The 27,545-nt window shown below is 59.7% G+C and overlaps 1 protein-coding gene across 3 annotated transcripts; it reads right to left on the bottom strand.

Moving 5' to 3' along the window:
* Nucleotides 1–234: 234 nt before the first annotated feature.
* CELSR3 (cadherin EGF LAG seven-pass G-type receptor 3) lies at nucleotides 235–27,545 on the bottom strand. 3 transcript variants are annotated; one of them, XM_055277625.2, is made up of 36 exons: nucleotides 22,526–27,545; nucleotides 20,313–20,963; nucleotides 19,755–19,980; nucleotides 19,342–19,457; nucleotides 18,903–18,991; nucleotides 18,641–18,798; nucleotides 17,886–18,049; nucleotides 17,469–17,594; nucleotides 17,211–17,380; nucleotides 16,591–16,776; nucleotides 16,026–16,142; nucleotides 15,466–15,637; nucleotides 15,166–15,307; nucleotides 14,948–15,068; nucleotides 14,481–14,664; nucleotides 14,071–14,172; nucleotides 13,838–13,852; nucleotides 12,675–12,769; nucleotides 12,273–12,482; nucleotides 11,818–12,013; nucleotides 11,397–11,552; nucleotides 10,831–10,996; nucleotides 10,161–10,328; nucleotides 9,811–9,937; nucleotides 9,512–9,718; nucleotides 9,104–9,278; nucleotides 8,750–8,862; nucleotides 8,282–8,361; nucleotides 7,621–7,747; nucleotides 7,034–7,150; nucleotides 6,803–6,951; nucleotides 6,428–6,537; nucleotides 5,915–6,073; nucleotides 5,393–5,593; nucleotides 3,741–4,626; nucleotides 235–2,298 (listed from the first exon to the last, which is right to left on the bottom strand). In XM_055277625.2, exons 1-36 carry the CDS (start codon nucleotides 26,634–26,636, stop codon nucleotides 2,271–2,273), a joined length of 10,320 nt encoding a protein of 3,439 aa, XP_055133600.1. In that variant the 5' UTR covers nucleotides 26,637–27,545; the 3' UTR covers nucleotides 235–2,270. The 3 variants fall into 3 exon arrangements, with proteins under 3 accessions (XP_055133600.1, XP_055133619.1, XP_055133609.1); XM_055277644.2 differs by having other exon boundaries at nucleotides 7,621–7,744; nucleotides 22,526–24,086; XM_055277634.2 differs by lacking the exon at nucleotides 13,838–13,852 and having other exon boundaries at nucleotides 7,621–7,744.

Here is a 27,545-nt window from a genome sequence, read left to right as displayed (position 1 = left end):
CCAGCGGGGAGGTTTCCTTTAGCACCTTATTCTCAGCACCTGTGCTCCAAGATCAGGACCCAATCACAAAGTGAGGGGCCAGATTTCAAGGTGAAAGAGATCTGCCATGAAATGGGCTAAAAATAGCTGGATATTCTTGGGAGGGGCTCAGATTCCTCCCAAAGGTCAGTCTGGCTTGAATCATTCACAGCTGCCATCCTACCTCCCCAGTCCCCAAAAGGAAAAGGCAACAACTGTTTTCTATAGAAGTTTATTCCCAAAACAGAGCGCGGCTTCACGGAACAATTTACACAGACAGGAAAGAGGGCCGCTGGGCTGGAGGAGGGGAACCCCAGAGAGGGGCATCTACGAAACCTAGGACATGGCAAAGACACCCTCCCACCCCCAGCAGGCCACTCAGCCCTTCAAGAGCTGGGGTCCTTCTGGGTAAGGAGAGTTTGGGTCCTGGCTGGTGGGATTTAGCTCCAGTCAGGGAAGTAGAATTTCTAATCTCCCAGGAAACTGCTTCCCAAGAGTATGCATGGGGTGGTGGGTGAAGAGGTGTCTGCACAGACCACCCCCCAACCCTGCACAGCCACTCTTCCCAGTGGTTAGAGGATGCCTACTCTCAAGGTCTTCTGGGTCTGCTGTTAAACAGGGGACTCAAGGCTGACCTTTGGCCTGGGAAAGCTGGGGGTTAGAAAACCCCTCAAGATGGCCAGGTCAGGGTCCTCACAGGTGGGTCCTCCAAGTCCCTCTCCCACTTTCCCTACCTTTCACTTGTAAACAAAGGAAAAAAAATTCTCTACTGTAAACAAAGTGTAAAACTCAAAGTTTTGAGTTGTAAACAAAGTAAAAACATTTTTTGAATCTGGACTTGTAAACAGTAACAAAATTTTAAAGTCTTCAGTTCTGGACAGCAGACAAAATAGCAAAAGTAAGAGTTTTGTGAACAGGGTCGTAACAGTCATTTTTCCCTTTTTAAGGGAATAAAGGAGGAGTGGAACGGAGTCACTTCCTGCAGCCCAGGTGCCTAGGGCCACGGAGGATCCTGTAAACATAGGAGGCAGTGGCACCTACATTCTGGGTCTTGAATTCCCTTGTTTCTGCTCCCTTTGCTCACCTTCCCACCCTACCCTTCAGAATCAATTCAAGCAGGGGGCAGTGTCAGGGAATCAAATGGCACCACAGACAACTTTTGCTTGCTGCAGGGGCAGGTGAATGACCCCTCCACCGACCCTCTGCAGGAATGTCTGACTAGAGGCCCGAGCCCCTCCCCGTGGGAGACAGGGAAGCCTTGCTCTGTAAACACGACATCAGCTGCTCCACCAGCACCCCACAGCATCAGTCCTAGGTCATAAGGCAGTAAGTGGCAGGGACTCCACATAATAAATACACACATCCACCGGGAGGGGCGGTATGAGCGAGCCCCCATGAGGAAGTCAGAAGACCCCTGTTTCCAAGACCAACCCCCAGCCCCAGAAGTTTGGCCTTTGGAGCATTCAAGAAAAAGCAAAGAACAATTCTGTACTTTGGGCCCCTGACGATACTCAGATCAACTTGGGGGTGGAATAGGGGGAGGAAGGCATATGTCCCACCCATCTGAGTCCACCCCAGAAAGGAGAGAGAGATGAGCATAGGGTTTGCTAGGGACCCAAATGGGGTCAAACTGCATCTCTCCCTCTATCTCCCTCCCCCTCCCAGCCCAGTCTCAAACCTCCCAGGAGACAGAAAAGCTGAAAAATAACATAAGCATCTCTCTGGTTACAAAGGTACAAAAGGTATAAAAGTCTCCCTCCGCCGGGCGTGGTGGCTCACGCTTGTAATCCCAGCACTTTGGGAGGCCGAGGCGGGCGGATCACGAGGTCAGGAGATCGAGACCACGGTGAAACCCCGTCTCTACTAAAAATACAAAAAATTAGCCGGGCGTGGTGGCGGGCGCCTGTAGTCCCAGCTACTCGGAGAGGCTGAGGCAGGAGAATGGCGTGAACCCGGGAGGCGGAGCTTGCAGTGAGCCAAGATTGTGCCACTGCACTCCAGCCTGGGTGACAGAGCGAGACTCCGACTCAAAAAAAAAAAAAGTCTCCCTCCAGTCCCCCCTCTCTGCACCTGTCACACGCATGCTCACAGATGCGCATGGAGCCTCAGCCCTGCCACACCAGGTAGAGCCGGGGCACCCACCACTGGGGAGCAGGAGGCTGCCTTGGGATCTGCCCCCACTCCTGGAGTCTCTCCTGTTAGCCTAGATCCTCTGTCGCCCTCAGCTGTTCCTCGTCCACGCCGTCATCCCCTCAGGAGTGACCCTCACTTCTGGGAACTCTGGAGGCACATGAGGAAATCAGAGGTTGATGCCCAAAGGACTCCGAGTCAGGCAGCTCTGGACTCCCCCATCACATTTGGCCTGGCTGCTTCCCTTGCCTCCACCATTGCTCTTGCCTCTTAGCCCCCAGCCCCTTCATGCCCACTCCAGGGTTCTCAGAGTCCTCCATTCCGCACCCCTAGACTCAGCAAGGCTCCTTGGCCGCCCAGGTGTTTTCTCTAAGTGCTTCAAGAGCACCTACTGTTTACAGATGCTGTGTTGAGCACTTGACAGATATTATCGCATAGGTTTCCACATCTCGAAGAGTTTGTTACTACAGACTTCTTTACAGATGAGGAAACTGAGGCCCAGAAAGGCTTGCCTCTGCCTAAGGTCACGCAGCTAGTAAGGTAAGACACAGAGCTCAAACTCAAACCTGTGCGACTCCAGAGCCTGGGCCCCTGCTCAGTCCCTAGTCTACCTCCCAAACAGCCAGACCCCAAAGCTAGACTGCAGGGGGACCCAGGCCATGGGTTAACTCCCTCTGGTCCCTACCCCCCAGCAGCCCTCAGTGCCCAGGCCCCAGGCCCCCCAAACCCCTGCTCTTTCCTCCTTCCTTTGTCCTCTCTCTGCCCTGGGTCCTGCTCAGTTCTGTTGATCCCCTGCCCCACCCCTAGGGCCCCCTTCCTCCCCAAGCCATCTCTTACCCCACAACCCCCCAGAGCCTGACCCAGCTGTTTCTCCTCCTTGAAACTCAACTCTCCTCTTGGCTTACGAGAGACCTGGCAGCTCCTGGTTCCTCCCCACTCCCACCAGTCCCTCTCAGACTCCTGTGTATCCAGCTACTTCCTGGGTCTGTCTGCCATCCCCGTCCCCACAGATGCTTCACACATACCCGAGATGAACCAGGTTCCAACTCAGTTCCTGTGAGCCCCACCCCAAAGTGTCCACAGACAGGAGGAACTCAATATTGACTGAATACATCGATGAATGAATGATTTATCCTCAACAAAGCAAGCCCTTCAGCTTGGTATATCCTGGCACCACTTCCAGCTTCTCCTTGTCCTATACGACCCCCTAGGCAAAGCTTCCCAAGCAAGGCCTCCTCCTCTCCTCCCTGCCCCTTGCATATTCCAGGTCATCTCCCACTTCTAGGCCTCAGCTCCTGCCCTCCCATCCGCTAGCTCAATCCACTGGAAGGCACCTATTTCTCCTTAGCCTGGGAGGTACTGGGAAGGCTGGCTGGCTCCAGTCACACAGCCAGCAAGTCCCTGCTAGTCACACCCCCATTTCTTGCCAGATTCCTGTCCCCAGCCTGTGGCCCTCTGGCTGTGCTGAGCCTGGGGTAGCCCACACCTGTCTGCCAGCCCTCATCCCCTTCTGTGGCAGAACACAGGGCAGGGCACACAGGAGGTTGCCCTAAGCTGATGAGGGTGAGAGCAGGTGGCTGGACCATACTTACTCTGAATCTGGCGACAGCTCCGAGATGCTGTGAGACGTGGCAGAACGCGGCGTGGAGGGCCCAAGCACAGAGGCTGTGGCAGAAGGTGTGGCAGTGGTGTGAGGGCCCGAGGGTGTGCTTGAAGATTGCACGGAGGAGAGGGCCGAGGAGTTGAAAGAGGCAAGGATGGAGGAAAGAATGTCCAACTGTTCTGTGGAGGGGCCGTGGCTGGGGCCACTGACCGGGTCCTCCCTAGCTCTGAGCAGCTGCGGGGGTGGCCCAAGGGCTTCTCGTGAGGGGTGCCGGCTAGGCATCTGGTCCAGCTGCTCCCGAGAGTTCGAGCTCCTAGACAGAGAGTCCAGCGGCCGGGATGGCAAGAGGGGGTCCCTTGAGAGTTGCCGTTGGGGAGACAGGGGCAGGGGTGGGGGCTGTGGGTCAAGGTCCCGGGTGCGGCGGGGCGGGGGCAGCGTGCTCAACCACTCTCGAGGTGCCCCTAAGTCCAGCGCATCCCGTGACCCGAAGCGGCCAGCCATGGCGCCAGGGTAGTCCCGGGGTGGCTGCCTCCGTGGCAGGGTGCTGCCCCGATCTCTGGGCTCCAGTCGGCCCGGTGCAGCGTCCATGCATTCCTGGGACCCTGGCCGGCTCAGGGGACGTAGAACAGGGGCAGGGGCTTCCTCTAGTCGCTCACGGCTCAGTTGCCGCCGGAGGAGCAGGTCCAGCTGTTCTCTAGAAGAGTAGCGGCTGGCTGGCTGTGAAAGGCTACCTGTGCCTCCGCCAGCATAGATGCGACCATAAGAGGCAGCTGGCACAGCACAGTGGCCCAAGGTGGCTGCACGGCACCAGGACAGCTCAGGGGCACCTCGGGTCTGTGGCACCAGTGGGTATTGCAACCGGTTCTTCAGGATGCCTGTGAGAGGAAGAAAATGGGGGGCAGGGTGTGTGTGGGAGGGGGAGGGCAGGCAGGAATTCCTGAGTCTAGGGGTGTGGCAGCCCCTGGGATCCTTCCAACACAGGGTTGGGAGCAGGAACCCCTTGGGGAGCAGCAGAGGCAACCCTGGTGGTCCCAGAGAGGCAGCAGGACAGGGGTCAGAGTGGAAGGGCAGTCATCTTCCAGTTGTGGTCCCAGGGCAGGGGGAGGGCGGGCAGGTCCCAAGGTGCAGGGGATGGGGCAAACTCCCTGAGGTCAGAAGAGGGGCAGCCCTCAGGTCCTGACAATGCAGGCCTGGCTGAAACGCAGGAACCCCCTGGGTTGGACAGGAGCAGTCCCCAGGGTCCCTGTGATGCAAGGGTGAGGGCAGAAACCTCTTCTCTGGGTCCCCATAAAAGCAGAGTAGGGGACAGAAATCTTCCAGATCAGAGCAGGGGCTCTGGGATCTGGGCGGGGAGCGGGGGGGAAGCAGCTCCTAGGGTCTCTGAAAAACAGACGGGCTGGGGCAGGAGTGGTCCCCTGTGGTCCCCCTGTGGCGCTGGCCAGGGTAGAGGGGGACAGAGAATTCCCAGGTCAGGATAGGAGCAGTCCCTGAGGACCATGAAGCAGGCTAGAGAAGCAGAAGCGCCCTAGGTCAGAGTAAGAAGAGCTCTCAGTTTGGGATGAGGAAGCTGCAATCCCTTGGCTCAGGGCATGAGCAGCCCCCAGCGTGCCTGCGGTGCGGGCCAGGGCTCAGGGACCGTACCTTTCCTCTGGCGCTGGGCCCGGCCCAGAGAAGCTTCATCCCCACTGGTCAGGGCCGGGTCTGGCTGGTTGTTGTTAGCCGCGTCCTTGCTGGTGTCCAGCCCCAGGCGCCTTTCAGAGCCCCAAGTCTGCAGAGCACAGGGGGCTGCCTCGCACTCCCCCAAGGCTGGCCAGTAGGACAGGAGGTCATTGCCATCCACATCTGTGGAGCCAGGGCAGGTTACAGCTTCTGGGTTGATCCCAGTGACTCATGACCCCTGACCCTAATGACCCTTGAAACCCTGGCTGTTCTCATTGAGCAGAAGTGGGAACAGGAGGGTATCTCCTCAGAGATCAATGGGTGGGGGTGACTGGTGAGCCCCCTCCCCGTAACTGGAGGCGGACAGACTAGAAGTCGGGGAACCTGATGTCTGAGGGGTCAGAAAGACCAGGCTGAACCCCAACCGCAGGAAAGATGGGGAGCTGGAGGGATAACAAATGGGGCATCCCTTGGTGACCCAAGGGGTCAGAGGGCGCCTGGCACCTTTGGGGTGGGTGAGGAGCCTCTCACTCTGGGCTGCCCGGCGGAGTGGCCGTTGGAAGCGCCCCCGCGTCCGGCCATTGTCCTCGCTTTCTGAAGATGGAATGGAGAGACTCCTCTCCTCCTCCAAGGACAGGTCACTGTCGGAGTCGGAGTCTGCACCTGGAGTTGGGAAAGTCAGAAGTACTTTCAGAGGTAAGGGACTTGGAGATAAGGGAACTTGGAGTTGAGGGTCTAGAGGTGGGTACGGCAAGGGGGTTAGGGTTGGGGACGGGAACCGGGGCAGGGCTTGGAGTGGAGGTAGAAGCAGAAGGGCTGGGACTTATCAGAGGGAAGAACGAATCAGGAGTGGACTGGGAGAACCAGGGCTGGAGAGGTAGGTGCCTCCTGAGGCAGGGACCTTGGGGGAGATCGTCCCACCCCAGTCAGCCACTGCTCCCAGTATGGGGTAGAAGAAAAGGGGATGGGGAAGAGATCCTCTGCCTCCCTCCTCCCTGCCCCAGGCCCCAACTCCACCAGCATCTCGATGGAACATGGCCACGTCCAGGTCAGTGGGGCCAGCATGAGCCTGGAGGCTGTGGTCAGTGTGGTCAGCGGCTGAGCCATGTCGAACCAGGACATTGTCCCTGGAAATGCAGGAGCCCCCCCGCCATGAAAGAGGGATGTGATGGGGTGCCTTGGAGGCTGGAGTGTCTGAGTGCACAGCCAGCTGCGGGTGGAATGGCATCCCTGGGTATGTGGTGGGAAGCATTTAGGGCAGAGGCAGAAGCAGAGCCCCAGATGGCCAAGATGGGTGGAGCCACCCACCCTAGGACCTGGTCATGCCAAGCCCTGGTAAAGTGGGGCTGGACTAAGCTGAGTGTGCCCTCACAAGGAGGCCCTTCCTCTCACCTGAGGTAGCTGCGGCCCCGCTGGCTGTCCTGGTCCTGGGTCCGGCCGGAGCGGGCGCTGCTCACAGAGGAGACGGTGGAGGCGCCCAGAGTGATGCGGATGAGGCCACTCTCCTCAAAGAGAGCCGTGTTGTTGTAGGCCCCAGGTCCCTGGGGATGGTGGGGACAGAGTGTGAGCCTACCCTGAAGCAGCCTCAAAGCCTGGCTTCTCAGGGCCCCCATCCCGACTCACCGTCCCAGGTGCTGGCCTTGCCTCCTCGGGCGCTGCCTTCCTGCCCAGACAGGCTGGTGTCCAGGCAGCCCGAGCGTCTGCATTCAGGACACAGAAGAGCAGCAGCACCGCCAGGCCCTGTGGGTCAGCGAGGGTCAAAGCAGGGTCGGCAGGGGTCAATCAGGGACCATTATAAGTCACTGTGGGTCAGCAACGGGGTCAGTCACTGTAGGCTAGTGCGGGTCAGTGAGGAGCCCGTGCGGGACTCAGTAAGGGAGTCAGAGAAGGTCAGCAGGGGAGAGGTTGGGGCAGCAGGAGTGGCTGGAGTCGGTAAGGTCAGTGTGGATCAGCAAGGGGCTGGGAGCCTTGGTGTTGGTAAAGGTCAATCCAAGATCAGCACTGAGTCTGGGATCAGTGCCTAAGTTAGAGTCAGCTCCAGGCCTGGGGGCAGCAGCTAGGGCCAGTGTCTGGTCTGGGGTAGTACCCAGCCTGGCAAAGTTATCCAGTAAGAGTCAGCTCTAGGCCTAGGGTCAGTGTCTGCCTAGGGATGGCCCCAGCCTACTGAAGGCCCACCTTGTTCTGGGGTGAGGGAGGGGCACTAGAGTCACCTGGAGGCCGCAGAGTCCCGCATGGAGGTAGTGGAAGGCCAGGATGCTGTGGTTGACTGCCAGGAGCCCAAAGAGCCAGGAGGCACTGACCAGCAGAAGGAGCAGGAAGGAGCTGCGAAGGGTCCTGCTGTGGGGACATGGGAAGACACAGGAGGACATGCAAGGCTCATGTAGGATTCATGCAGGGAACACGGGAGGACACACAGGGGCCACACACAAAACGTGAAAAAAAGGAACTCACACGGGAACATGGAGGTCTCTGGAGGACACTGGGGGAGATGGGAGGTCCCACAAAGAAGCAGGAGAGCAGTCAAAGAGCCATGAGGACACGGGAAAACACAGGGGTATGGGAGCCCCAAGGGAGGGCATGGAAGACAGGTGGGAACACACAGGGCAGGGGGCAAAGTGAGCCACCCAAGCCATGGGAGACTCTGGGGGGACCCAGAGGACAAGGAGAGACAGCAAGGCAGAAGCACATGTGGGGCCACAGTATAGCGAGGGCGCCAGAGAGGGACCACAGTTCAGGGCAGGTGTGACTTCATTCCTTCATCCAGAACTTGGAGCCCAACCTGCACCAGGGAAGATCTGGGGGCCCCAGACCCCCCCCCAAGGAGGGACCTGCCATCCTCAGAATCCCCCTTCCTCCAGCCAGCCAACTCACAGTGCAGAGGTCTTCTTGGCCTCCCTCTGCCCTGTGGAGCAGGATGTGCGGGCAGCGAGGAGAAACATGGTCCCGTTCATCTGGACCCACGGCCAGACATGTGGGGCCGGGCAGGGCAGAGAGAGAGAGAGAGAGAGGCAATGAGAGACTAAGATTCACAGAGAGAGGCAGAACCAGTGAGAAATTCACACATACACACACACACCAAAGGAGCTTAGCATCACAGAAAAAGAAATTGGGAACCTGAGAGGGACAGAGGCAGGGACAGGCAACTGAATCTCTGACCCCACGCCCCCATCTCCATGCCAGTTGAATGGGAGTGGCCACTGACCCGAGGACAGAAAAAATGAAGGCCGAGCCCAGGAAGCCTGCAGAATGCCACCTGACCGCCCTCAGCTGAGTCCACTGCACCTCCTCCCCCCATGAGGGAGGGAAGTACAGAGGGGGCACCAAGTCCAGGGCACTCACCACTATGACCAGGACAACAGGGCCAGCAAAGCTCCAGATGAGGGGCTCATGGACTGAGATCCAGCAGAAGTCAGGGTTCCCATAGCCCTCAGGGTCCAGGCCCACAGCAAGGCCTTGGGAAGAGAAAGGGTAGGACTGAGGGTGTGTGTTCCAGAGCTGCTGACCAGCCCATGTATGGGAGAAAGCATGGGTGAGGGCAGAGCAGCTCCCCCATGAATAGATGGCTTGGGGCTTGAGGTTGGGGGTCATGAATAGATGGCTTGGGGTTTGAGGTTGGGGGTCATGAGCAGGAGTGGGGACAGGGTCAGGGGTCAGGCCATGTGATGGATGGAGGTTGGGGGTCACAGCCCTCACCCAGCAGCACAGCAGGGACGCCCCAGCCCAGGGCATGGTAGAAGCGCATGGCGCCGCGGTCCACATTGCGTGGCTCAACCTGCATGCGGTAGAGGTGCAGCCCCTGCACGAAGAGCCACGCGAAGGTGCTGAGGAAGAAGTAGTGCAGGAGGATGGCGACTGCAGTGCACACCAGCTGAGGGCAGGGGGGCATGTCAGGACCTCTCCTGCCTCACCCACCTCTGACCCCTACCCCAGGCATCTGCTTCCCACCTCTCACCCCTAAACCACAATATCTTACCCCAGCATCCTGCTGAAAACCCTGGCCCCAACCCGAGCATCCCTGACCTATGACCCTGAGTTTTGGTCCCAGGCCTCCTGGGCCAGTAGGGTCATCGGGACACAAGTTCCCTTGCCCTGATCCTGCACCTGATTGTGGGTCCTGTGAATCCCCAGCAGGAAGAGGAGCTCTGCCACCCCCAGGGCGGCTGCCACATTGGCATGGATCCCACGCACGTTGGACTTGAGGCTGCGCAGGCTCAGCAGGATGGCTGCAGTCAGCACCAACGCAGCCACAGACACAGCCACGACCACATGGGTGAACACAGCCAGCAGCTCCAGGTCGCCCTCCAGCCTCTACAGAGACAGGAATGGTTGATGGGCTGTTGGGCAGAATCCCTGTGTCCCTTTGACCCCCTGCTTCCTTGGGAAACTGAACACAGCCCCACCTCACGGGGAGAGGCATCCATGAGGACCCCAAAGGTCCCTGTCCGGCTGCAGCGACACCGTGCGTGGGACCCATTCCTGTGCACCAGCTCGCAGTCCCGTGCTGTCCACACACCATGCTGCTCCGCCCTGCAGCCACAGGGCAGTTAGACACAACTGTGACCCACTGTCAGGCAGGGGTTTGTGAGAGATCATGGGAAGGGCTGAGGGTGCCTGGAGTTGGGGTACAGCATTCCTCATGGTCCGGGTTGCACAACAGCACTAGTGGGGGCCCCAGGGGTAGGCTGAGACTATCAGTTGGCCTCCCAAGGGCTAACAGGGGACCAAGGGTTTCCAGAATGGGGGTCCTCACAGGCCAGGTGGGTCCCACTGCACACAGATGGCCTTGCTCCGATTCACTGTCTGTAGCAGGCGAAACTCGAGGCTGATGGGGGACTCCAGGATTCCCCTTAGGAAGTTGCGTCCATGGAACACAGCCACGCTGACCACCGGGGAGTTCATGACGGGGTTCTGGGGAAGCCTGGGGAGATACCCATCTGGGCTTGCACACTGCTGACTCCCCATGCTCAGCCTGCTTGCCTCACCCCGTCTTCGTGCCACTCGCCAGGGCTGACCCAGGGTCTGGGATGTCCCCAGAGTAGAAGCTGTTTCTAAGATTCCCTCCAGCCTCTGTTGGGCTGCTGAGGGGCTGAGCAGCTCCAGGGGACCTGCAACTGTTTGCCTCTGATTGCCCTCCCTCCTACCCCCATCAGTCAGCCTGTCCTTGTCTGTCTCTGTCAGCCCTTTGGTCTGTCTGTACCTGGCTCATGGATCCCTCCTGTGTGTGGCTCTGTGTCTGTCAGCCTGTGGCTCTGTCACTGTACAACTCCAGAGAATAAGATTCACACAGAACCCCGCGAGGACGGGGCTCCCTGGAGCTGTGCTCCTCTCTGTGTGTTGTGAACCTACGCATCTACCCACCAAAAAAGGGGCTGCCGGGCTGAGAAGTTTGCAGGAAGCTCAGGGGTGAGGGGCCTGAGTACCTGGCACCTCGGCGTTCCACCTGGAACTGGGCAGGGAGCAGTCCCCCCAAGGTGCGGTAAACGAGGAGAATGATAATGGAGATCCCAGGCTCTGGCTCTGGCGGGGCTGGTGGGGGGACCACACTTGAGGTGGTGGAGTTTTCCATGCTGCTGCTTGTGGGCAGAACTGCCAGGAGAGGAGGAGGAGCTTCTGTCAATGACCTTTGACCCAAAGCACCCACCAACCCAGCTCTGAACCCGATCAACCATGGGGGTCTCTTCCCTGCAGGAGCAGAATTGGGGATTGCAGGAAGCATGAACCCAAAAAGTAACAGTCAAGGCCTGGGAGGGGTCATCTGTGATGAGGGAGAGGGTCTGACAAAGTGAAGGTGTGGCAAGGTGGAGGGTGGAGGGGAGATGTGGGAGGGAGGGTAGAGGGGAGGTGGGGGGAGGGTGGAGGGGAGATGTGGGAGGGTCTGACACTGGGGAGGTCTGGAAAGGGGAAAATTGGCAGGAGGGCAACATGGTATCTGGTTGGGGGGACAGAGAGACAGGATTTGGCCCAGGGGTCCCCCAGGGGCTCTCACCTTCCGATGGGGATGGCCGTGGGGACTGGGAAGGCAGCAGCACATGCGTGTGAGGATCCCAGGCATCCTGGCCCCGAAAGAGGTTGCTATGGTAGCGAGGGTAGCGACGGGCCCCCCGGGGAGAACTGGGGTGCTCCATGCGGTCAATGCTGAGCACTACCCAGGAGAAAGAAAGGGGAGGCCCATCATGGACCTCTTCCCCCTGCCAAGGGTTCTACTCTTACTCGCATCCCGTGCCTGAGTCCCACAATCCGTTTTCCTTGCTACCAGCTCGGAGCCAGTCCCTACAAAAGGCTGAGGGTGGTGGCTGAGTCTCCTGCCATTAATGTTGGCATCGATAGCCACAGCCCCTCAGACCTTCAGGTACCTGCCCTTTCATGGCCCTCCTGCTGTCCCCCGCCCTACCCCACCCACAACGTACTGATATTAGGCGTCACCAGCCCCATGGGATTCAGGTACGTGAGTTCCATATTCCTTGCAAGCGTGGCTGCATACTCCTCCAGGTGCCTCACCAGCCCCGCGCTGCCTGGGGAGCCCCCAGGGGCCCGCTGCCCCAGTGCTGCCCACAAGTCCCCTGTCTCTGGAGCAAGCAGTGCAGAGCCGGCCCACAGCAGATTCTGGGAGGATGGAGATAGAACTGGGCTCAGCCAGGTGGTGAGGATGTATGAGGGGATAGGGCAGGCCTGAGAGGTCTGGACGGGTGCTCAGAGGGGCTCCAACAGGCAAGGGGGTGGGGCTGCAGAGGACAAGGACAGAGGGAGAGCCCAGGACCTTCACTTCCCAAGAGGACAGCAGGAGAACCTGAGCTGAGGATCCAGGGGCAGGGCGCTGGGAGCTGGGGAGCCAAGGCACTGAGAACATAGGGCACAGCCCCACCTCGTTGAAGTGGGCATCCTGTGTGGCTGTCAGCCCGAAGCCCTGCTGATGGCTCTCGAAGGCCAGCAGGTGGGCCAGCAGGCGGGCAGTGACTCGAACATCTTGGCTAAAATAGTGGTCAGTGTGGCCAGTCACCTCCCGTAGCCGCTGAGCCAGCTTCTTGGCCTCCATGGTATCCAGTGCCGTCTTGTTCAGCTCTAGGCCATCCAGCTGCCAGGACAAGGAGATGGTTGCTCTGTGGTCCCTTAGGCCTTCCTCCAAAGCCTCACAGGGAGAAAGGCTTGCCAGATTAAAGGGCAACCAGGAAAGCCTCAGGAGTTCAAGGGCTAGGGTGTGATATCTGGGGCCCACCACAGGCCAAGGAAGGCCTTAGGTTGCAGGAAAAGGTCTGGGCAGTCTCACCAGCAGACTGAGTTCTCGAAAGGCAGGGGAGGTACAGTTGAAGAGGTCGGGCTCCAGCCAACCCTGGGCCTCATCACACAGCCGCACAGCAGCACCTGGAGGCAGGCAACCCCTGGTCAGGCCTGGGGCCTGGATACCTTTGCTGAGGAGATAACCGCAGCACCCTCTCCTATCCTGGGGGAATCCCTGAGGCAGAAGTCAGAGTCATGAGCACCTATAGCTGCACCCCTGGAGGTAGCGGCCCAAGCCCAGGTAGGCCCCAGCTGCTTGTCAGGCAATTCCTGAAAGGGCCGTAGACCATTCTCAACCAGCAACCATACAAAGCACAAGGGTGGGGCTGCACACACTCACCCACGTGGGCCAGGACAGGCTCACGGATGTGCTGGTTCACACACACACCAATGCTCACCAATTACACACAGATGTATGGACCAGACCAGCACACAGACACACAATGCTCTCTCACACACACACAGACATGACACAGAAGAGGGCTTCTAGGAACATCCAGTGAAAGGTGGGAGGATTCTCACACAAGTTTTAACTGCCCCAGTGGTTACTTTGCTGTCATTTCTCTCCCTTCTCTCTGGGGTTGGGATGGAGGTTGAATGAGAATTGACTTGGATCTTAAAAAAGTTTGTAGCTACCAACAAGAGAGAGCCTAACTTAATCACAGAATCCCTCCCCGCAACAGATTCACAGACACGTGCACAGGCACAGAGATACACACATGAGCATGCGTACGCAAACAATCTCTGTCCAGCCACTGCAGAGACCTCAGGCAGCAGGGAGTGTTCTGAGGGGACCTCAGGCAGTGGGGAGGGGCCCCCAAGCAGCAGGAAGGAGCCCCCAAGCAGCAGGAAGGAGCTATAGGGTCCTCAGACTGAGGAGGGATCTTTCGTGACCTCAGGCAGTGGGGAAAGTCCTATGGGGACCCCGGGAACTGAGGAGGGGTCAGCAGGGTCCTCAGGCAATGGGGAGGGGTCTCTGGGGATCTCAGACATCAGAGAAGGGTCCCCGGGGTACTCAGATAGCCAGAAGGGGCCTGCAGGGACTTCAGGAAGCAGGGAAGGGTCTGCAGGGACCTCAGGCAGCAGGAGGGGTCTGCAAAAGCTCTGGCAGTGGGAGGGGGCAGCGCACCTGAGCAAACACGTACCCCTTACCTGCACCCCGCAATCCTGCCCAGAAGCCAAGAGAAACAGATGGAGGCTCAATGAGGGTGTAGGGAGGGGCCCAGAGCCCCTAATCAGTAGTGAGGGGCCCACATGGACTCCCACCCCACTTCCACCTCTTTGCAGGAACAAAGCCACCCAATTTAGGAAAAGAGATGTCTCTAGCAGTCAGAGGACAGGCCCACCCCCACCCTCAGTGATGCCCTTTCCCCTCACATACTCACCCAGGGCCCCCCGGGGACAGGGCACTGTGGCCAGGACACCAAACTTTGTCTGGGGCCACCACACACCAGATCTCAGGGACTTAGGGCAGGCATCATAGAGCACTAGAGAGAGAAGAGGTGCTGAGCCAGGCAGTCAGGGTCCGGAGCAGGTGGCAGCCACACCCACTGCCCCTCCACCTCCCCGCAAAGGCCCACTGCCCGCCACTCCTGCTGGCTTCTCAGGAGCTGACCTGTCAGATTCTGTGACAGGTCAGCAAAGTACTTGGGGCAAGGTAGGGTTCCCTGGGTGTAAGTGGTCTCCCTCAGGAGAAGCTTCCAGAGTCCCCAAGGAGTCAAGTGTGCCACTGATACGTGATGGTGGCACACTGGAACCAACCCTCTATGAGTGGAGCTGGGTGGAGCCTGCTCACCCCGGCAGCCGCTGGCTGTCACCTCCGCGAAGGGACTGTCACAGCTGTTGCACTGGCGGCCAAGGGCTCCTGGGCGACAGGGGCACTGCCCGCTGTGGGGTGCACATGAGCGCGAGGTGGAGCCCACAGGGTAGCAGTCACATGGGAGGCAAGAGTCACTGCCCCGTGGTCGGTAGTGGAACTCCTGTTTGAGGATGGGCCAGGGGCCTGAAGTCAGAGGTCAGGGCTTGGGGAATGAGTGGAATCAAGGACAAAGGGTCAAGAGAACAGTGCTCATGGGTCAGAGGACACTTGGGCCATGCGTGAAGGCAAGGGAGGGGTCATGGGTAAAGGATGAGAGACAGCAACTAGGTCACAGGACACAGGCAAGAGGTTAGGGCCCAAGTCAGGTGGCGGTGGTCAGCAAGCTGGACAGGAATTGCAGATTGCATCCAAGGAAGGGTTAAAAGGTCAGGGACCAGGCACACCTTGCAGTGACACTGCCCATTTGTCTTGTTGCAGTTGGGATCAAAACCTTTGTGAACGTCACAGTTGCAGGGGCCACAGGTTGGGCTCCCCCACCAGCCCCGTGGGCACTGCTGGTCCATCCTGGGGGTGCAGAGCCAGGTAAGATGCCTCCATGGTATCCCAGTGACCCTCCCTGTCCCTGCCAGGTCTCCCCATCGCCTCAGCCCCAGCCTCTTACCTGTGCTCACAGTGGTGCCCGAAATAGCCACCCACACAGTCACAGGTATAGCCATGGGGGGCTCCTGGGAGGTGCCGGCATGATCCCTGGTTCTGACAGGGGTTCAGGAGGCAGGCATCTACACAGCCTGGGCCGTAGTAACCTGCAGATTGGGTCAGAAAGCTCAGGACCCTGGTCGCAGAGCATGGAAGGAAGCAGGCACCCGTCCCCAGTCCCTGCCTCCTTCAGGTTCCCCAGGCTTCATCATGGGCCCCTAATGCCTGCCCAGGTCACCCTTCCCCCAACCCTCTCAAGGCCCACCTGGCCAGCAGGTGCAAGAAAAAGTCTGCCAGAGGTCCCGGCAGTCGGCGTGAGGTGGGCAGGGCCCAGAGGCGCAGGCGTTGGTCACAACACAGCCAGGCTCCGCATTCACTCGGTGGCTGGGGGGTAGCAGGGCCGGGGAGCCAGAGGGTGTGGAGCCGAGCCACACCCCCTGTGGACACACAGCCAGCAAGGGGTGAGACCATGTTAAGGCACCTCAGCCTTAAGTACTGCAGAACCAGCCACCCTGTCTGATGATCGCTGACATGCAGTCTTCTGATACCCTCAAAAAACCCAGGCCTCAAAAATATCCCCAATGTGGTACCCCTGTGGGACCCTAATTGTGCTGTTTCTGACACAAATTTCTAAAGGCCCTTGATAATCCAAGCTAGACTCCCACCTCCAATGCCACAGAAAGGCTTGACCTAGCTCTCAACTCTGGGTCATTCACCCCCTCGTGCCAACCTCTACTTGAATGCTGCCTTTCAGGTCCCAAGGAGCCCCTGACCTCTGACACCTGACCCTAATGCCCCATATCACATTCCCATGCTGACCCCCACCTGGATGCAGCCAACCAGACCCTGAGGAGCCTCCTCTGCACTGCCAGGGGGCAGGCCTCCCACGTGGAGCTGCTTTACCTTCAGGCCCTGCAGCTCACTCCCCACCGGCATGGTGTCCTGGAGGAAAGGGGGCAGTCAGCACTGAAGGACAAGGGCCTGATGAACCCCTGTCATAGCCCAGAGTCAGTCTTGGCCTTCTTCTAACCCTTCTAGGCTGCCCCCTCCCTCCTGGACCCACAGCAGACCTTAATATTGCTTGATTTTGACCAGGGGTGGGTAGAGACTGGGGCAGAGACTAGAATGGGCTTCTAGGAATCAGGCAAAGTGCTGGCTACAGAGGTTCTCCAAGACCAGGCCCCAAATCTGGCACAAAGAGGGCCTGAGAGTGGACCAACCTGGCTGGTGGGTGGGCTCAGTGCAAGGATATATGGTGGGGAACTGGGGGAAGAACATCAGACTCAGTGCAGTGGAGGGCACTGAAAGGAGCTGGACTAGAGGTGGGGTCAAATAAGGCGGATCTGGTTGGAAGGCTGAGAACAGACTACCCCGGGGTCAGAGGCCAGACCTGGAAGAGGCTAAAGTCCAGTGAGACCATGAGGACATGGTAGCCCCGCCGGCCACCTGGTTCCTCCTGCAACTCCAGCCGCAGATCGTGCCACCGGCCATCACTGACAGTCACCTGGTCCAGAAGGAGATGGGAAGCACGGCCCGAGCCCCTGGTCACTGTCACAGACAGTAACCCCCGATCTAGCTGTGGGCAGAGATGCATAGCCCTGGGGTTAGAGCCCCAAGTGGGCTGGGACTTGGAGGTGAGATCAGAGGGCTCAGAGGTCAGGAATACCAGAGGTCAGAACAGTGGGGTCAAGGTTATACCTGGCACACAGGGCACTGTGCCAGGGGACATCATGTTGCTGATATGGGGTCAAGGGGCAGAGGATAGGACCAGGTGTTGTGGGTGGGTTGGTGCAGCTTGCATAAGAGAGAGCTATGCTGGAGCCCTGCACCTGAAGAGGATATAATGATGGAAAGAGAATCAAGGGCTAGGGTCCAGAGCAGGGTCAAGTGTGGTTGGGACACCTAGCAGAATAATATGCTGTGTGACCAACCTGAACCCACAAGAATGTCAGTGGCGGCCTAAGAGACTGAGAACTGAGGGTATAGGGAGGGTGAGCAGAGTGGACACACCTGGCAAAGGAGTGTGCTGTGTGGCCCAGCCTGCACTTGCATCAGGACCCCCTGCGTTGCCCGTGTCCGAAATGCCAGCCCCAGGTACCATGGCACAGACACAGCCATGTCACTTCCAAAGTTCCAGCTCAGTGTGCCGTTGCCACGGAAATGGTGGGGATGGGCCATAGCTGAGTGGATAAGAGACATAGGGTTACAGCCCCTGCCCCAGGAACAGATCTGATCCTGCAGGCCCCCCGCCCCATGCTGCCCACTTACTAAGCCGACAGTCTTTGCCGCCAAAGCCCACAGGGCAGTCGCAGCTGAAGCCGCCCCAGCGCTCCGAGCAGAAGCCACTGTTCTTGCAGGGGCCTGAGTCACAAAAGTGTAGCTTGGCTTGGCAGCCTGGGAGAGGAAAGCACATGGAGGACATGAGAACAAGGGTTGGGGGGCACAAGTGCTGGACAGGACTTTAGTATCCAGAGGGGCTGAAAGAGACCAAGATCTCAGCCCCATTTTCTTTCGATGAGTGGGGTTGGTAAGAGTCAGGCCCTAAAGTCTGGGCTGTAGCATGGTGCTTGCCACCAAAGGAGACTGGGTTGAAGTCAGGTGTGGAGTCACCCCATGGAGTCCTCCACTCCCTCCCTATGATGGGGATAGGGCCATAGGCTGGACTGGTGGAAACTTCCGGCCTACCTGCCACGGTGCCATTATTTGCGACAAAAGCAGCCATGTCCACTCGGCGGCCATCAATGTGCAGGTCCCGCATACAGCCGATGAAGTCCTTATGGGATACGGGGAAGTTCTCGGGGAGGTTGGGGACACCTCCCAGAAGAAGAGGGCCCGTCAGGTCCAGAGACCTGGGGATCAGGGGTCTGGGTCATTGGTGGGACTGGGGCCAGGGTAGAGTTGCTCCTGGGGGGCCACAGGAAGCAGGGGGGTAGGACCCAGACGGTACGGTGATTGAGGGAGGAAAATAAGGCCAAGCTGGGGAAGGAGTTAGGATCTTACTTCAGTTGGGGTGCAAAGGGGCGCCCATGATGGGCTGATGGTCTGGGGAAAGGTAGGTGAACAGGGGTTGAGGGCTACGATGAAAGAGTGAGGCATCTGGCTGGCTGGGGAGGGGATGGAGACGTGAAGAGTCTGGGGGACTGAACATGAGATGAAGGGACTCGGAGGGGACATGGGACATTAGTGAGACTGGGGTGGGGAGGTGGAGGCTTTGGAGGACTGCCTGGGGACTGCGTGTGGGAGGAGGGAGTATGGGGTGGAATACAGGATTGGGGGCTAGGGTGAGTAGGCTTTCAGGGTCTTTGAGAGGAGAGGGAAATCTTGGTGGTTTGGGGGAAAGATGGGAGAGTTTGGCAGGATGGGATGAGGAATGGGATGTGAAGGGTTGGAGTGGGCTTTGGTAGGCAGGGGACAAGGGGACCAGGGGGCAGGGGCCTCACTTCTTGGAGCTTGTTTGCACACCAGCAGCTGCGCATGAGTAGTTGCCAATCTCAGCACCAAACTGCAGAGCCACAGCCACATCACAATCATCCACGCTCAGCACAGCCACCTTGTCCTTGGAGGGGCCCTGTGCACCCCCTAGGGCATCTGTCCGGGGCTGAAGACCCAGGCACACCAGTCAACAGTGCCCCTAGTAACCCCCGAGGAGCAGAAGTCAGCATGCCAACTCCCCTCATACCCGATGCCAGGGATGGTCCCCACCTTGTTGTAGTATCTCAGATGCACTGTATGCCATTGCCCATCACTCAAGCCCCCTGGAACTGTGGGGCTGACCACCGTGTTGGATTCACCTGGAGGGGAGACGCACGTGGAATCATCAGGGGCAGCGGAGTCGCCCCATCCCACCCCAGTCATATAAGCATATAAGCACAATCATTCCCAGGGCCACCCTGGATGCATCAGATAAGTCCCCCCACTGGTGACCACAATGGCTGGCTCAGAGTGCCTTTGAACAGACAGGAGAAACAGACTTCTTGGAGGGAGGACCTTCCCACAGGGAATGGCCAAGGAGCTAGGTCTTCACTGCTTGTATGGCGTGGAGTGTGTGCTCAGGTGCACAGTGAAGCAAACCTGAGGGGACTTGGGCCCTGCGTCCTCCAGCACACATGCACCCTTTCGCCGTCACATCCGGAGCACCCACCCGTAGAATATGTGAGCCGCACTTGGCCAGCCACGAGTTCCAGGGCCAGGAAGTCGTGCTTCTCGTTCAGGCGCCCGTTGTAGAAGAGCAGCCCGCTCTGCTGCACCGTCGCGAACCTGGGCGGGGTGGGAGGGGGTTGCGGGGGTGGGGGCGTCAGGAGCAGGGTACCACTTCACACCCACCATCCCTGCGAGGAGAAGGGGCTGGGGCGAGAGAGGAAGCGACGAGGGACGGCGGGACCGACCGGCGGGGAGGGGGAGACGCGGGTGCAGCGAGGTCAGGAGACCCCGGGCGGGGCGTCAGGGGAGGGGCGGTGTCTCGTGAGGATGCCAGGACGGGGCAGTCAGGAATCTGAGTCAGGGCGGGTAGGTGGGGGCGGCGTGGAGGCGCTCAGACATGGGGCGGGCACCTACGAGAGGGACAGCGTAAGGTGGAATCGCTGTCGCAGGCCGCGAAACATGACGAACGAACTGGGCGGGAAGGAGCGCGCAGCCACCTCGCAGCGCGGACCCTCGAAGGCGCCGCCTGCCGGGCACTGGCAGCGAAAGCCGCCGTTGGGCGCGTCGGTGCAGGTGCCCCCGTTGTGGCAGACGCCCGGCACGCAGTGGCCGGCCTCGGTGTCCAGCTCGCAGTCCTCTCCTGGGGGCCAAGCCGCGGTCAGAGGCGGTCACGCCCACGCCCGTCCCTGCTCGGGCCCCTTCAAAGACCGCGCGCCCCGAGGCCGGGTGCCAAGACCCCCGAAAGATCGGGCTCTTCGGTGGACACGCCCCTTCCGTCTGGCCCCGCCCCCTCCCCAGGCTCATCGCTGCCTAGGTGGCCGCCCCTCCCGGCCACGCTCTACCGCTTCTGGCCTAACCGCGTCCATACCAGCCCGTGACCTCCGAAGTGACTCCCAGTACTCACTCGCATTGTGGTCCCGCCCCCAGCCTTGGCCCGTGCTTTCCCCGGCTCTGGCCCGGCGCCCTGCTCACCGGTGAAGCGCGGGCGGCAGACGCACGTGTAGCCTCCCTCGCGCCGCGCGCAGGCTCCGCCGTTGCGACATGGGTTGGAGTAGCAGAGGTCGAGCTCGGTCTCGCAAAAGTCTCCGGTGAATCCGGGTGGGCAGCGGCAGCGCAGGCCAGCGATGGGCTGGATGGGTCGGAACAGCGTGGAGGCCGAGGCCAGGAAGGGCGCGGACGAGTCAAAGCGGAGCACGGACACGCATTTCATGTAGTTCTCACAGGGCTCTCGCAGGCACACGTTGTCGTCGAAGGGCAGTACGTCGAGCAGGGAGCGAGCCGCCAGCGCCGCCCGGCGCACGTACAGCTGCTCCTGCAGCTCCTCGGAGCTGAACCAGGGCCCCGCAGCGCCCGCCCCGGCCCCACGTGGAGCCAGCGCCGAGAAACTCACATTGAGCACGGTGCCCCCTACGTCTGTGTCGTTCTGGATGTTGAAGATGAAGACGTCCTCAGCGGGCGTAGCGAGCACAGCAGCCACGCCCTCGAGGAAGCGGCCCAGCAGCGGTGACAGGAAGCGCTCCTGCCACATGTTCTCAAGGCGCACGGTCAGGCTGTTGGCCAGCAACTCCTCCGTGATGATGACCACGCGCAGCACACACTGCGCCGTCACGCTGTGCAGGCCATCTGCAGGTGGGGGCAGGGGCAGTGGTCATCCTGGGGAGAGTGGCCACCCCACCCTGGGACACAAGAGGGCTGGGGCCAGTGATAGCCTAGGCCCCCAGAACCTCTAAGTCAGCAGGCTGACCCCACCAGGACACAAGGGAGTCTGGGGCTAGTGACCACCAGCTCCCCCAGCATCAAGGTGTCAAAAAGGTGCTGCTTCCTCCCCCAGTCCCCAATATAAGAAGGGGTCTGGGCCAGGGATCAAGCAACCCCACACAGTGCCTATGGGTTAGCAAGTCACTCCCCCAACAGCACTCAAGTACCCTAAGTACTCAGTAACCCACACTTCCCTAAGTTATTATGGTCAGCAGGCCAACCCAACTCAGGACACAGAGAGGAGCTAGGGCCACTGGCCACTCATTCCCAGCCACCTTTCCCTTCTCCCCTCCCCCAGCATAGCAGAACCAGCAAAACATCCCCTCCAGAAAACAAGGGTTCCAGATCAGGAATCACCTATCTCCTATTTTTGGTCAGCAAATTGCTCTTCCATGGCACTAGAAGGGGCCCTGGCCCAGTGAAGACTCAATGCCATCCTCCAGAATCCTGGGTTATCAAGCTCCAGGAGGGTCTTGAACCCTGACACACACACACACACACACACACACACACACACACACACACATACATACACCAGCATTCTTGAGTTAGCAGCCTGCTTGCCACTCCAGACCTGGGTCCTGTGGTTTCACCGTGACCACCCCAGAGATGAAGGTGAGGTGCTTAGCTGCCTTGTTTGTCTTGTCCCCACACCCTAGCACATACTGGGTGGTCAATGAGGGTAGACTGCTGAGTGAGTTGAGGGATAAATGAAGGTTGTGCCTTCTCAGGCAGTGCCAGGAGTCCCTGCTCCAGAACTGAGGAATGAGCACCAGTAAAGCCTATTTCCCAACCTCTGCAGCCTCCAGTAGGCAGGACTTCGAAAGCCTCTCCCACCTGCGCTCTCCTATTATGGAGGGGTTTGTGAAAGACCAGAGCAGATGGGGCAGGAAAGAGGCAGGTGGACCTCTGGACATTTTCCCAAAGGTCAGGGTCTCAGCCCCTATGAAGCCACTCTCCACCTGAAGCTTCCATAGTAAGCTGCTGTTCCTGACCACTCAAGTATTGGTCATTTCCTGCACAGATGGGGTAAGCGTCAGAGTGGACCCAAAGTAACCCTTCGTCTGAACATGGGCATAGTGTGGACTGACTGGCCCATACTGGCTTTGCCTGGGACCTCCAGAGGATTACCCCAGGACCTCTGACCTTTTATCAGAAGGGGAGCTATCCCTAGGTAGCAGACAGTTCTTTACAGGCTGTATGGGGTCTGCTAGATGCCTTTGACTCATTGGGATTCTGTGATTATCCAGGAACCTAAGCAGAGTCCTTGTGAGGTCTATGGCAGATCTTGTAGGGTGCAGGAACCCTACCCTTAAGGGGTTCTTGGAAGGCTTAGAACACCCTCTTTGGTTTGAGGTGCCCTGTGGAGTCCCTGAGGCCCAACAGGTTGGTGTCACTGGGTCACCTGCCTGTCCCCTGCCCCTCACCTGTGACAGTCACCAACATGGAGGCCACCAGTGGGCGGTTATTGTCTAGCTTTCGGCTGAGTCGCAGCTCCCCACTGGTCTGGTTGACCACCAGCAGCTGCAGCTCATTGCCACGCTCAAAGGAGTAGAAGAGGTGGTCGGAGACATCGGGGTCATAAGCTGGGATGCGCCCAATAATGCCCGACGGGAAGGTGTCTGAACGGTTGGATACATAGTTGTTGAAGAGGATCTGGAAGTTGTTGAGCACAGGGCTGTTGTCATTCTGGTCAACCAGGCGGACATGCACAGTGGCCCGGCTGACCAAAGGAGCAGATGTGGCCTGCACCACAATCACATATTCTTGGCGAGCCTCATAGTCTAGGTCAATGAGTGCCGTCAGTTCTCCAGAGAAGATGTCCATTTGGAACAGCTCAGGGATGTTCCCCTCCACGATCTGGTACATTATATGGGCATTGGGGCCTTCGTCAGGGTCCACTGCAGTGATCTGGGCCACCACTGAGCCCACAATGCTGTTCTCTTTCACCCGCACCTCAAACTCCTCAGCTGGGAAGACAGGTGCATTGTCATTCACATCCTGCACCGTCACCTGGATACTGACTGGAGTCCGGAGTGGGGGCACACCTCTGTCCACTGCGTAGGCAGTCAACTCATACACTGATACTGCCTCCCGGTCCAACCGCCTCACTGTACGGACAATTCCAGAGGTGGGCTCAATGGTAAAATCTCCATCCCCGTCTTCACCATTCTGGAAAGTGTACTGGACCCGGCCATTGGCATGAGCATCCCGGTCGGTGGCTGAGATCTGCAGGACACTGGTGAAAGGTGGGGCATCCTCAGAGACCAGCCCTGTATAGTGGGAGGCCACAAATTGTGGAGCATTGTCATTCACATCATTGACCATCACCTCCACATAAGTAGTGTCTGCCTTCTGTGGGATGCCATTGTCCCGAGCTGTGATAGCCAGGGTGTAGGTCAACTGGTCCTCATAGTCTAATGGGGCCTGTAATGTAATGGCCCCTGAGTCTGCATCAATGCGGAACTGGGGCAGGTTGTCCTCCAGGAGATAGGTGATACGAGCATTCTCACCCACGTCATCATCAGAGGCACTGATGACCACTATGGTGCTACCCACTGGCCGATCTTCATTCACACTCACTGAGTAGTGGGCACTTTGAAAGACCGGCCGATGAGTGTTGGCATCTGTGATGTTGATGTGCACATAGCAGTGGTCATGAAGGGCACGGTCAGATGCAGTTAGTACCAGCTTGAAGTAGCGTTCCTGCTTGTAGTCCAGTGGCAGAGCCAGAGTCACCAGACCCACACCCCCCTGGGTGCTGATGGCAAAGCGATTCCGGGTGTTGCCGCCTGTGATCTGGTAGCTGATGGCACTGTTGGCATCACGGTCTACTGCGGTCACGCTGACCACACTGGTGCCCACAGCTGCATCCTCATTCAGTCGTAGGTGGTACTCCTTCATTGTGAACTCAGGCCGATTGTCATTAACATCCAGCACAGTCACTGTGACACTGGCTGAGGCAGAGAGTGGGGGTGAGCCATGGTCTCGAGCCTCCACACCAAAGAAGTAATGCTCCACAGACTCACGGTCCAGGGGACCACTCACAGAGACCCAGCCAGTGGCGCTGTTTATCACAAAAGGAGTATCAGGTGCCACACCAGTTAGGGAGTACTCCAATCTGGCATTCTCCCCATGGTCTGCATCGACTGCCTGAATGTGGATGACTGAGTGACCCAAGGGAGCATTTTCCAAGACAGAGACTTGGAAGGGCGTGCTGACAAAAATAGGAATGTGGTCATTGATGTCCACCACCTGTATGCTGGCCAGGCCCGTGTTGTTGGACAGCGGTGGCCGGCCAGCATCCTGCGCCCTGATGCGCAAGGCATACTCTCTCTCTGCCTCGAAGTCCAGAGGTGCCACCACCTGGATCTCGCCAGTGAGGCTGTCGATGGCAAAGTGGCCACGGCTATTGCCACTGATGATGTTGTAGTGCACCAATCCGTTGGCGTCCTTGTCCCGGTCAGTGGCCGTGACGCGCAGCACCACCGTGTGGGGGCGCACATCCTCGCGCACCTGCGCCACATAGCGCTTCTCGCTGAACTGAGGAGCGTTGTCATTCTCGTCCAGCACAGTTATGTGTACGCGCACAGTGGCCGAGCGTGGCCCGGGTTCCTGGCCCTGGTCGCTGGCTTCCACCACCAGCTCATAGCTTTCCATGTGCTCGCGGTCCACTCGGCCGCTGGTGCTGATGAGGCCGGAGCGTGGATCAATCTCGAAGGCGGCGGCAGCTGCAGCGCGCGCAGCTGGCGGCCCCACGAAGCGGTAGCGCAGGTTGGCGTTGGGGGGCGCGTCGCCGTCAGTGGCACGCAACTGCAGGATAGGGTAGCCTTCCTCCACATTCTCGCGAAGCGTCTCCCGGTACTGCGCTTGCTCAAAAACCGGCGAGTGGTCGTTGCGGTCGGCTACTGTCACGGCCACCATCGTGGTGGCCGAGAGGCGCGGCGAGCCGTGGTCCTGCGCGGTCACACGCAGGTAGTGACGCTCTATGCTCTCGCGGTCCAGAGCTGCCGCCGTACGGATAAGGCCGCTCTGCGGGTCGATGCTGAACAGCTCCAGCGAGCGGCTGTTCATGAGCGCCGCCAGCGAGTAGACTAGGCGCCCGGCCTCGCCGGCGTCCGGGTCCTGCGCAACCACGCGTAGCACCGCGGTGCCTGCTGCCTCATTCTCCGGCACCAGCGTCTGGTAGTTGTACTGCGGAAACTGCGGGTGGCGGTTTGCGGCGCGACGAAAGCGTGCCCGGTTCGCCGAGGTTATTTTCCTGGCTTCAGGACGGGCCGGGAGTCCCGGGGGGCGCGGCCCGGGGCGCTGCGGGAGGAAGCGGCGGCGGAAGAGACCCCGGGAGCGCATGCGCTTGGGCGCCGGCTCGGGAGCTGTCCGAGACTCGCGGGGTGCTGAACCTGATGCAGGAGCTGTCCTTGCCGTGCGCGGTGCTGAATCCAGCTCGGGGCCAGATCCCGAGGCCCCGGGAAGACAGTTCCGCCGGGGTGCTGTCCTTTCTGCTCCGGATGTCGTGGCTCTCTCGCCCTGACCCTTGCTCCCTGTTGCCCATAATTCCCCACAGCAGCGCGCGGTGCCCACTCTTTTGCGGGCGCCTGTCCCAGCGTTCCGCTGGGAGGACACCAGCTTGGGACCGTGGTGCCGAACCAAAAAGTCTGAAGGGAGGGGCGAGTTGTTCCCCGAACCCGGGACCCCTGAAGACAGAGCCCCTGGTGACAGACTACCTCTTTGCAAAGGTCCTGTCCGCCCGCAAGAGGAGACCTCTGGGCGCCAGTATAACATAGACCCTGGCCCCTGTCCTGTCTCTCGTTCGCGGCTGCCCAATGGCTGGACGCCGTGTTCAATCCCCAGCTCCTCGTTCGGCTGCTCAGGGGGCCCTCGACTGTTCCGGGCGCTTTGCCTTCTCCCTCGGAGCCCCAAGAAGATAGGCTCCCTGACCCCCAGGCCAGGCCCCCCATCCTCCCGGACCCCGGGAGACTCGGGACAAAGAGCTAAGGCTCCGCCACCGATATGCGCCCTTGGCCCCGTAGTGGTAGCTAACCTTGGGTCCCAGCCCTGGTGCCCACCGCCCCCCAGCTCCTCCTGGCTGAGGGGGAACAAAGAGAGGAGAAGGAGCAGGAGTATGGGGATCGACCGTCCCCCGAGACCCCGCCACGGCGGTCGCCTCGCCATCATCCCCCGCCTCCCTGCACGGCCTCCACCGCCCCCCGCCCCGGTCCGGGCCTTGGGCTGGCCCCGCCGCTCGGACCCCCTCCCGGGCCCCTGCCGCCGCCCCGGGCCCCCGCCCCTCCGCCTGTCTCTCCGCACCCCCGCCGCCCTCTGGGCACCATCTACTCCTCGGCCGGAGCCCCTCCGGCGTGCGGCCCTGGCTTTTTCCGCCCCCACCACAGCATCCCCGACGCTGCTGCCGCCTCCCGCAGCTCCAACATGGCTCCCGGCCGCCCCGATGGTTCGCTCCACCTCTGCCCCGGCGCCCGAAACACGGTGGTACGAACCATCGCGCATGGCAGCTCTGAGGACCGAAGCTGTTGCCGCCATCTTTATTGAGGACGTGAGCGCTGCTCATGGTGCTGAACACAGCGCGGAGGTTCGCCGTCGTTGGGTCCGCCCTCCCCACTTGCGGTCGCCGCCTTCACCCACCTCCCTCCTTCTAGGGCGCTGTCCGAGCTCCGTCTCCCAGACTTTTTCTGTCCTTCCAGATCTCTTGTCCCCCTTCCTGACCACTAGTTCTGAACCGTGTCCTGGATTTTGGTCTGAAATTTTGGTGCCCATGAGCGTTCTCATAGCTCTGGGAGAGGGTACTGTGTGAAATCCTGGGGTAGAGGGGACGATGGCTGGACAGGGGTCTGGGGTGTCAGCACCCCGAACAATAGCTTTAACTATCCCATCAGCTAGTTTTATGAAACATGTCGCGACCACCTGCTAGTTTGGATCGCCCCTGCGGAGCAGGGACCAGAGATGACCCTCTCGAGGCGGGAGCAGAGGCCAAATTCTTCCCTGCCTTGCTGGTCCCCAGCAGTCTCCTGGGCTGGGGGCCCCTTCACTGGAGGCTGCACCCCCTCCCAGGCTGCGAGTACCGAGTGCTCTGGGATGCCACGTGGAGCCCGGCGTTGCCCCATGGCTGCGGGCCCCGCTTCTTCGGGTCCCCGCCCCTCGTCTGTCACGACCGCATGCCTTAACCCCTTGAAGGGACTGACACAGAAACTCAGTCCTCCCCCGACCCTCGGTGCATTCCAGTTCTCCCTGCCTAACTCCTGGCACGCACCGGTCTCGCCAGGCCAGTGGGTGGACCTGGCGCAACAGACGTCACGAGAGGAGCGGAGGCGAGGGGTGAACGCGGAGCACTTCAATCAGACATTGTTTCTATTGGCATAATGGGAGGCCCCGCCCCTCACGGCGGACTCATCGCATGGGGGAGGGGGCTCTGGGGATTGCCGGCTAACCGTG

The sequence above is a fragment of the Symphalangus syndactylus genome, chromosome 1 (assembly GCF_028878055.3).
Source record: "Symphalangus syndactylus isolate Jambi chromosome 1, NHGRI_mSymSyn1-v2.1_pri, whole genome shotgun sequence".
In the NCBI taxonomy this organism is placed as follows: domain Eukaryota; kingdom Metazoa; phylum Chordata; class Mammalia; order Primates; family Hylobatidae; genus Symphalangus; species Symphalangus syndactylus.
This window is presented reverse-complemented; position numbering and strand designations above follow the sequence as displayed.

What these genes read in the sequence shown, in the direction of transcription:
- CELSR3 (XM_055277625.2), bottom strand. Translation starts at nt 26,636, where the DNA reads ATGGCGGCAACAGCTTCGGTCCTCAGAGCTGCCATGCGCGATGGTTCG. An exon ending in CATGTTGGTGACTGTCACAG is followed by an intron (nt 20,964 to 22,525) that starts GTGAGGGGCAGG and finishes CCCCACCTGCAG; the next exon opens with ATGGCCTGCACAGCGTGACG. An exon ending in TTCTTGCACCTGCTGGCCAG is followed by an intron (nt 15,308 to 15,465) that starts GTGGGCCTTGAG and finishes CCCAATCTGCAG; the next exon opens with GTTACTACGGCCCAGGCTGT.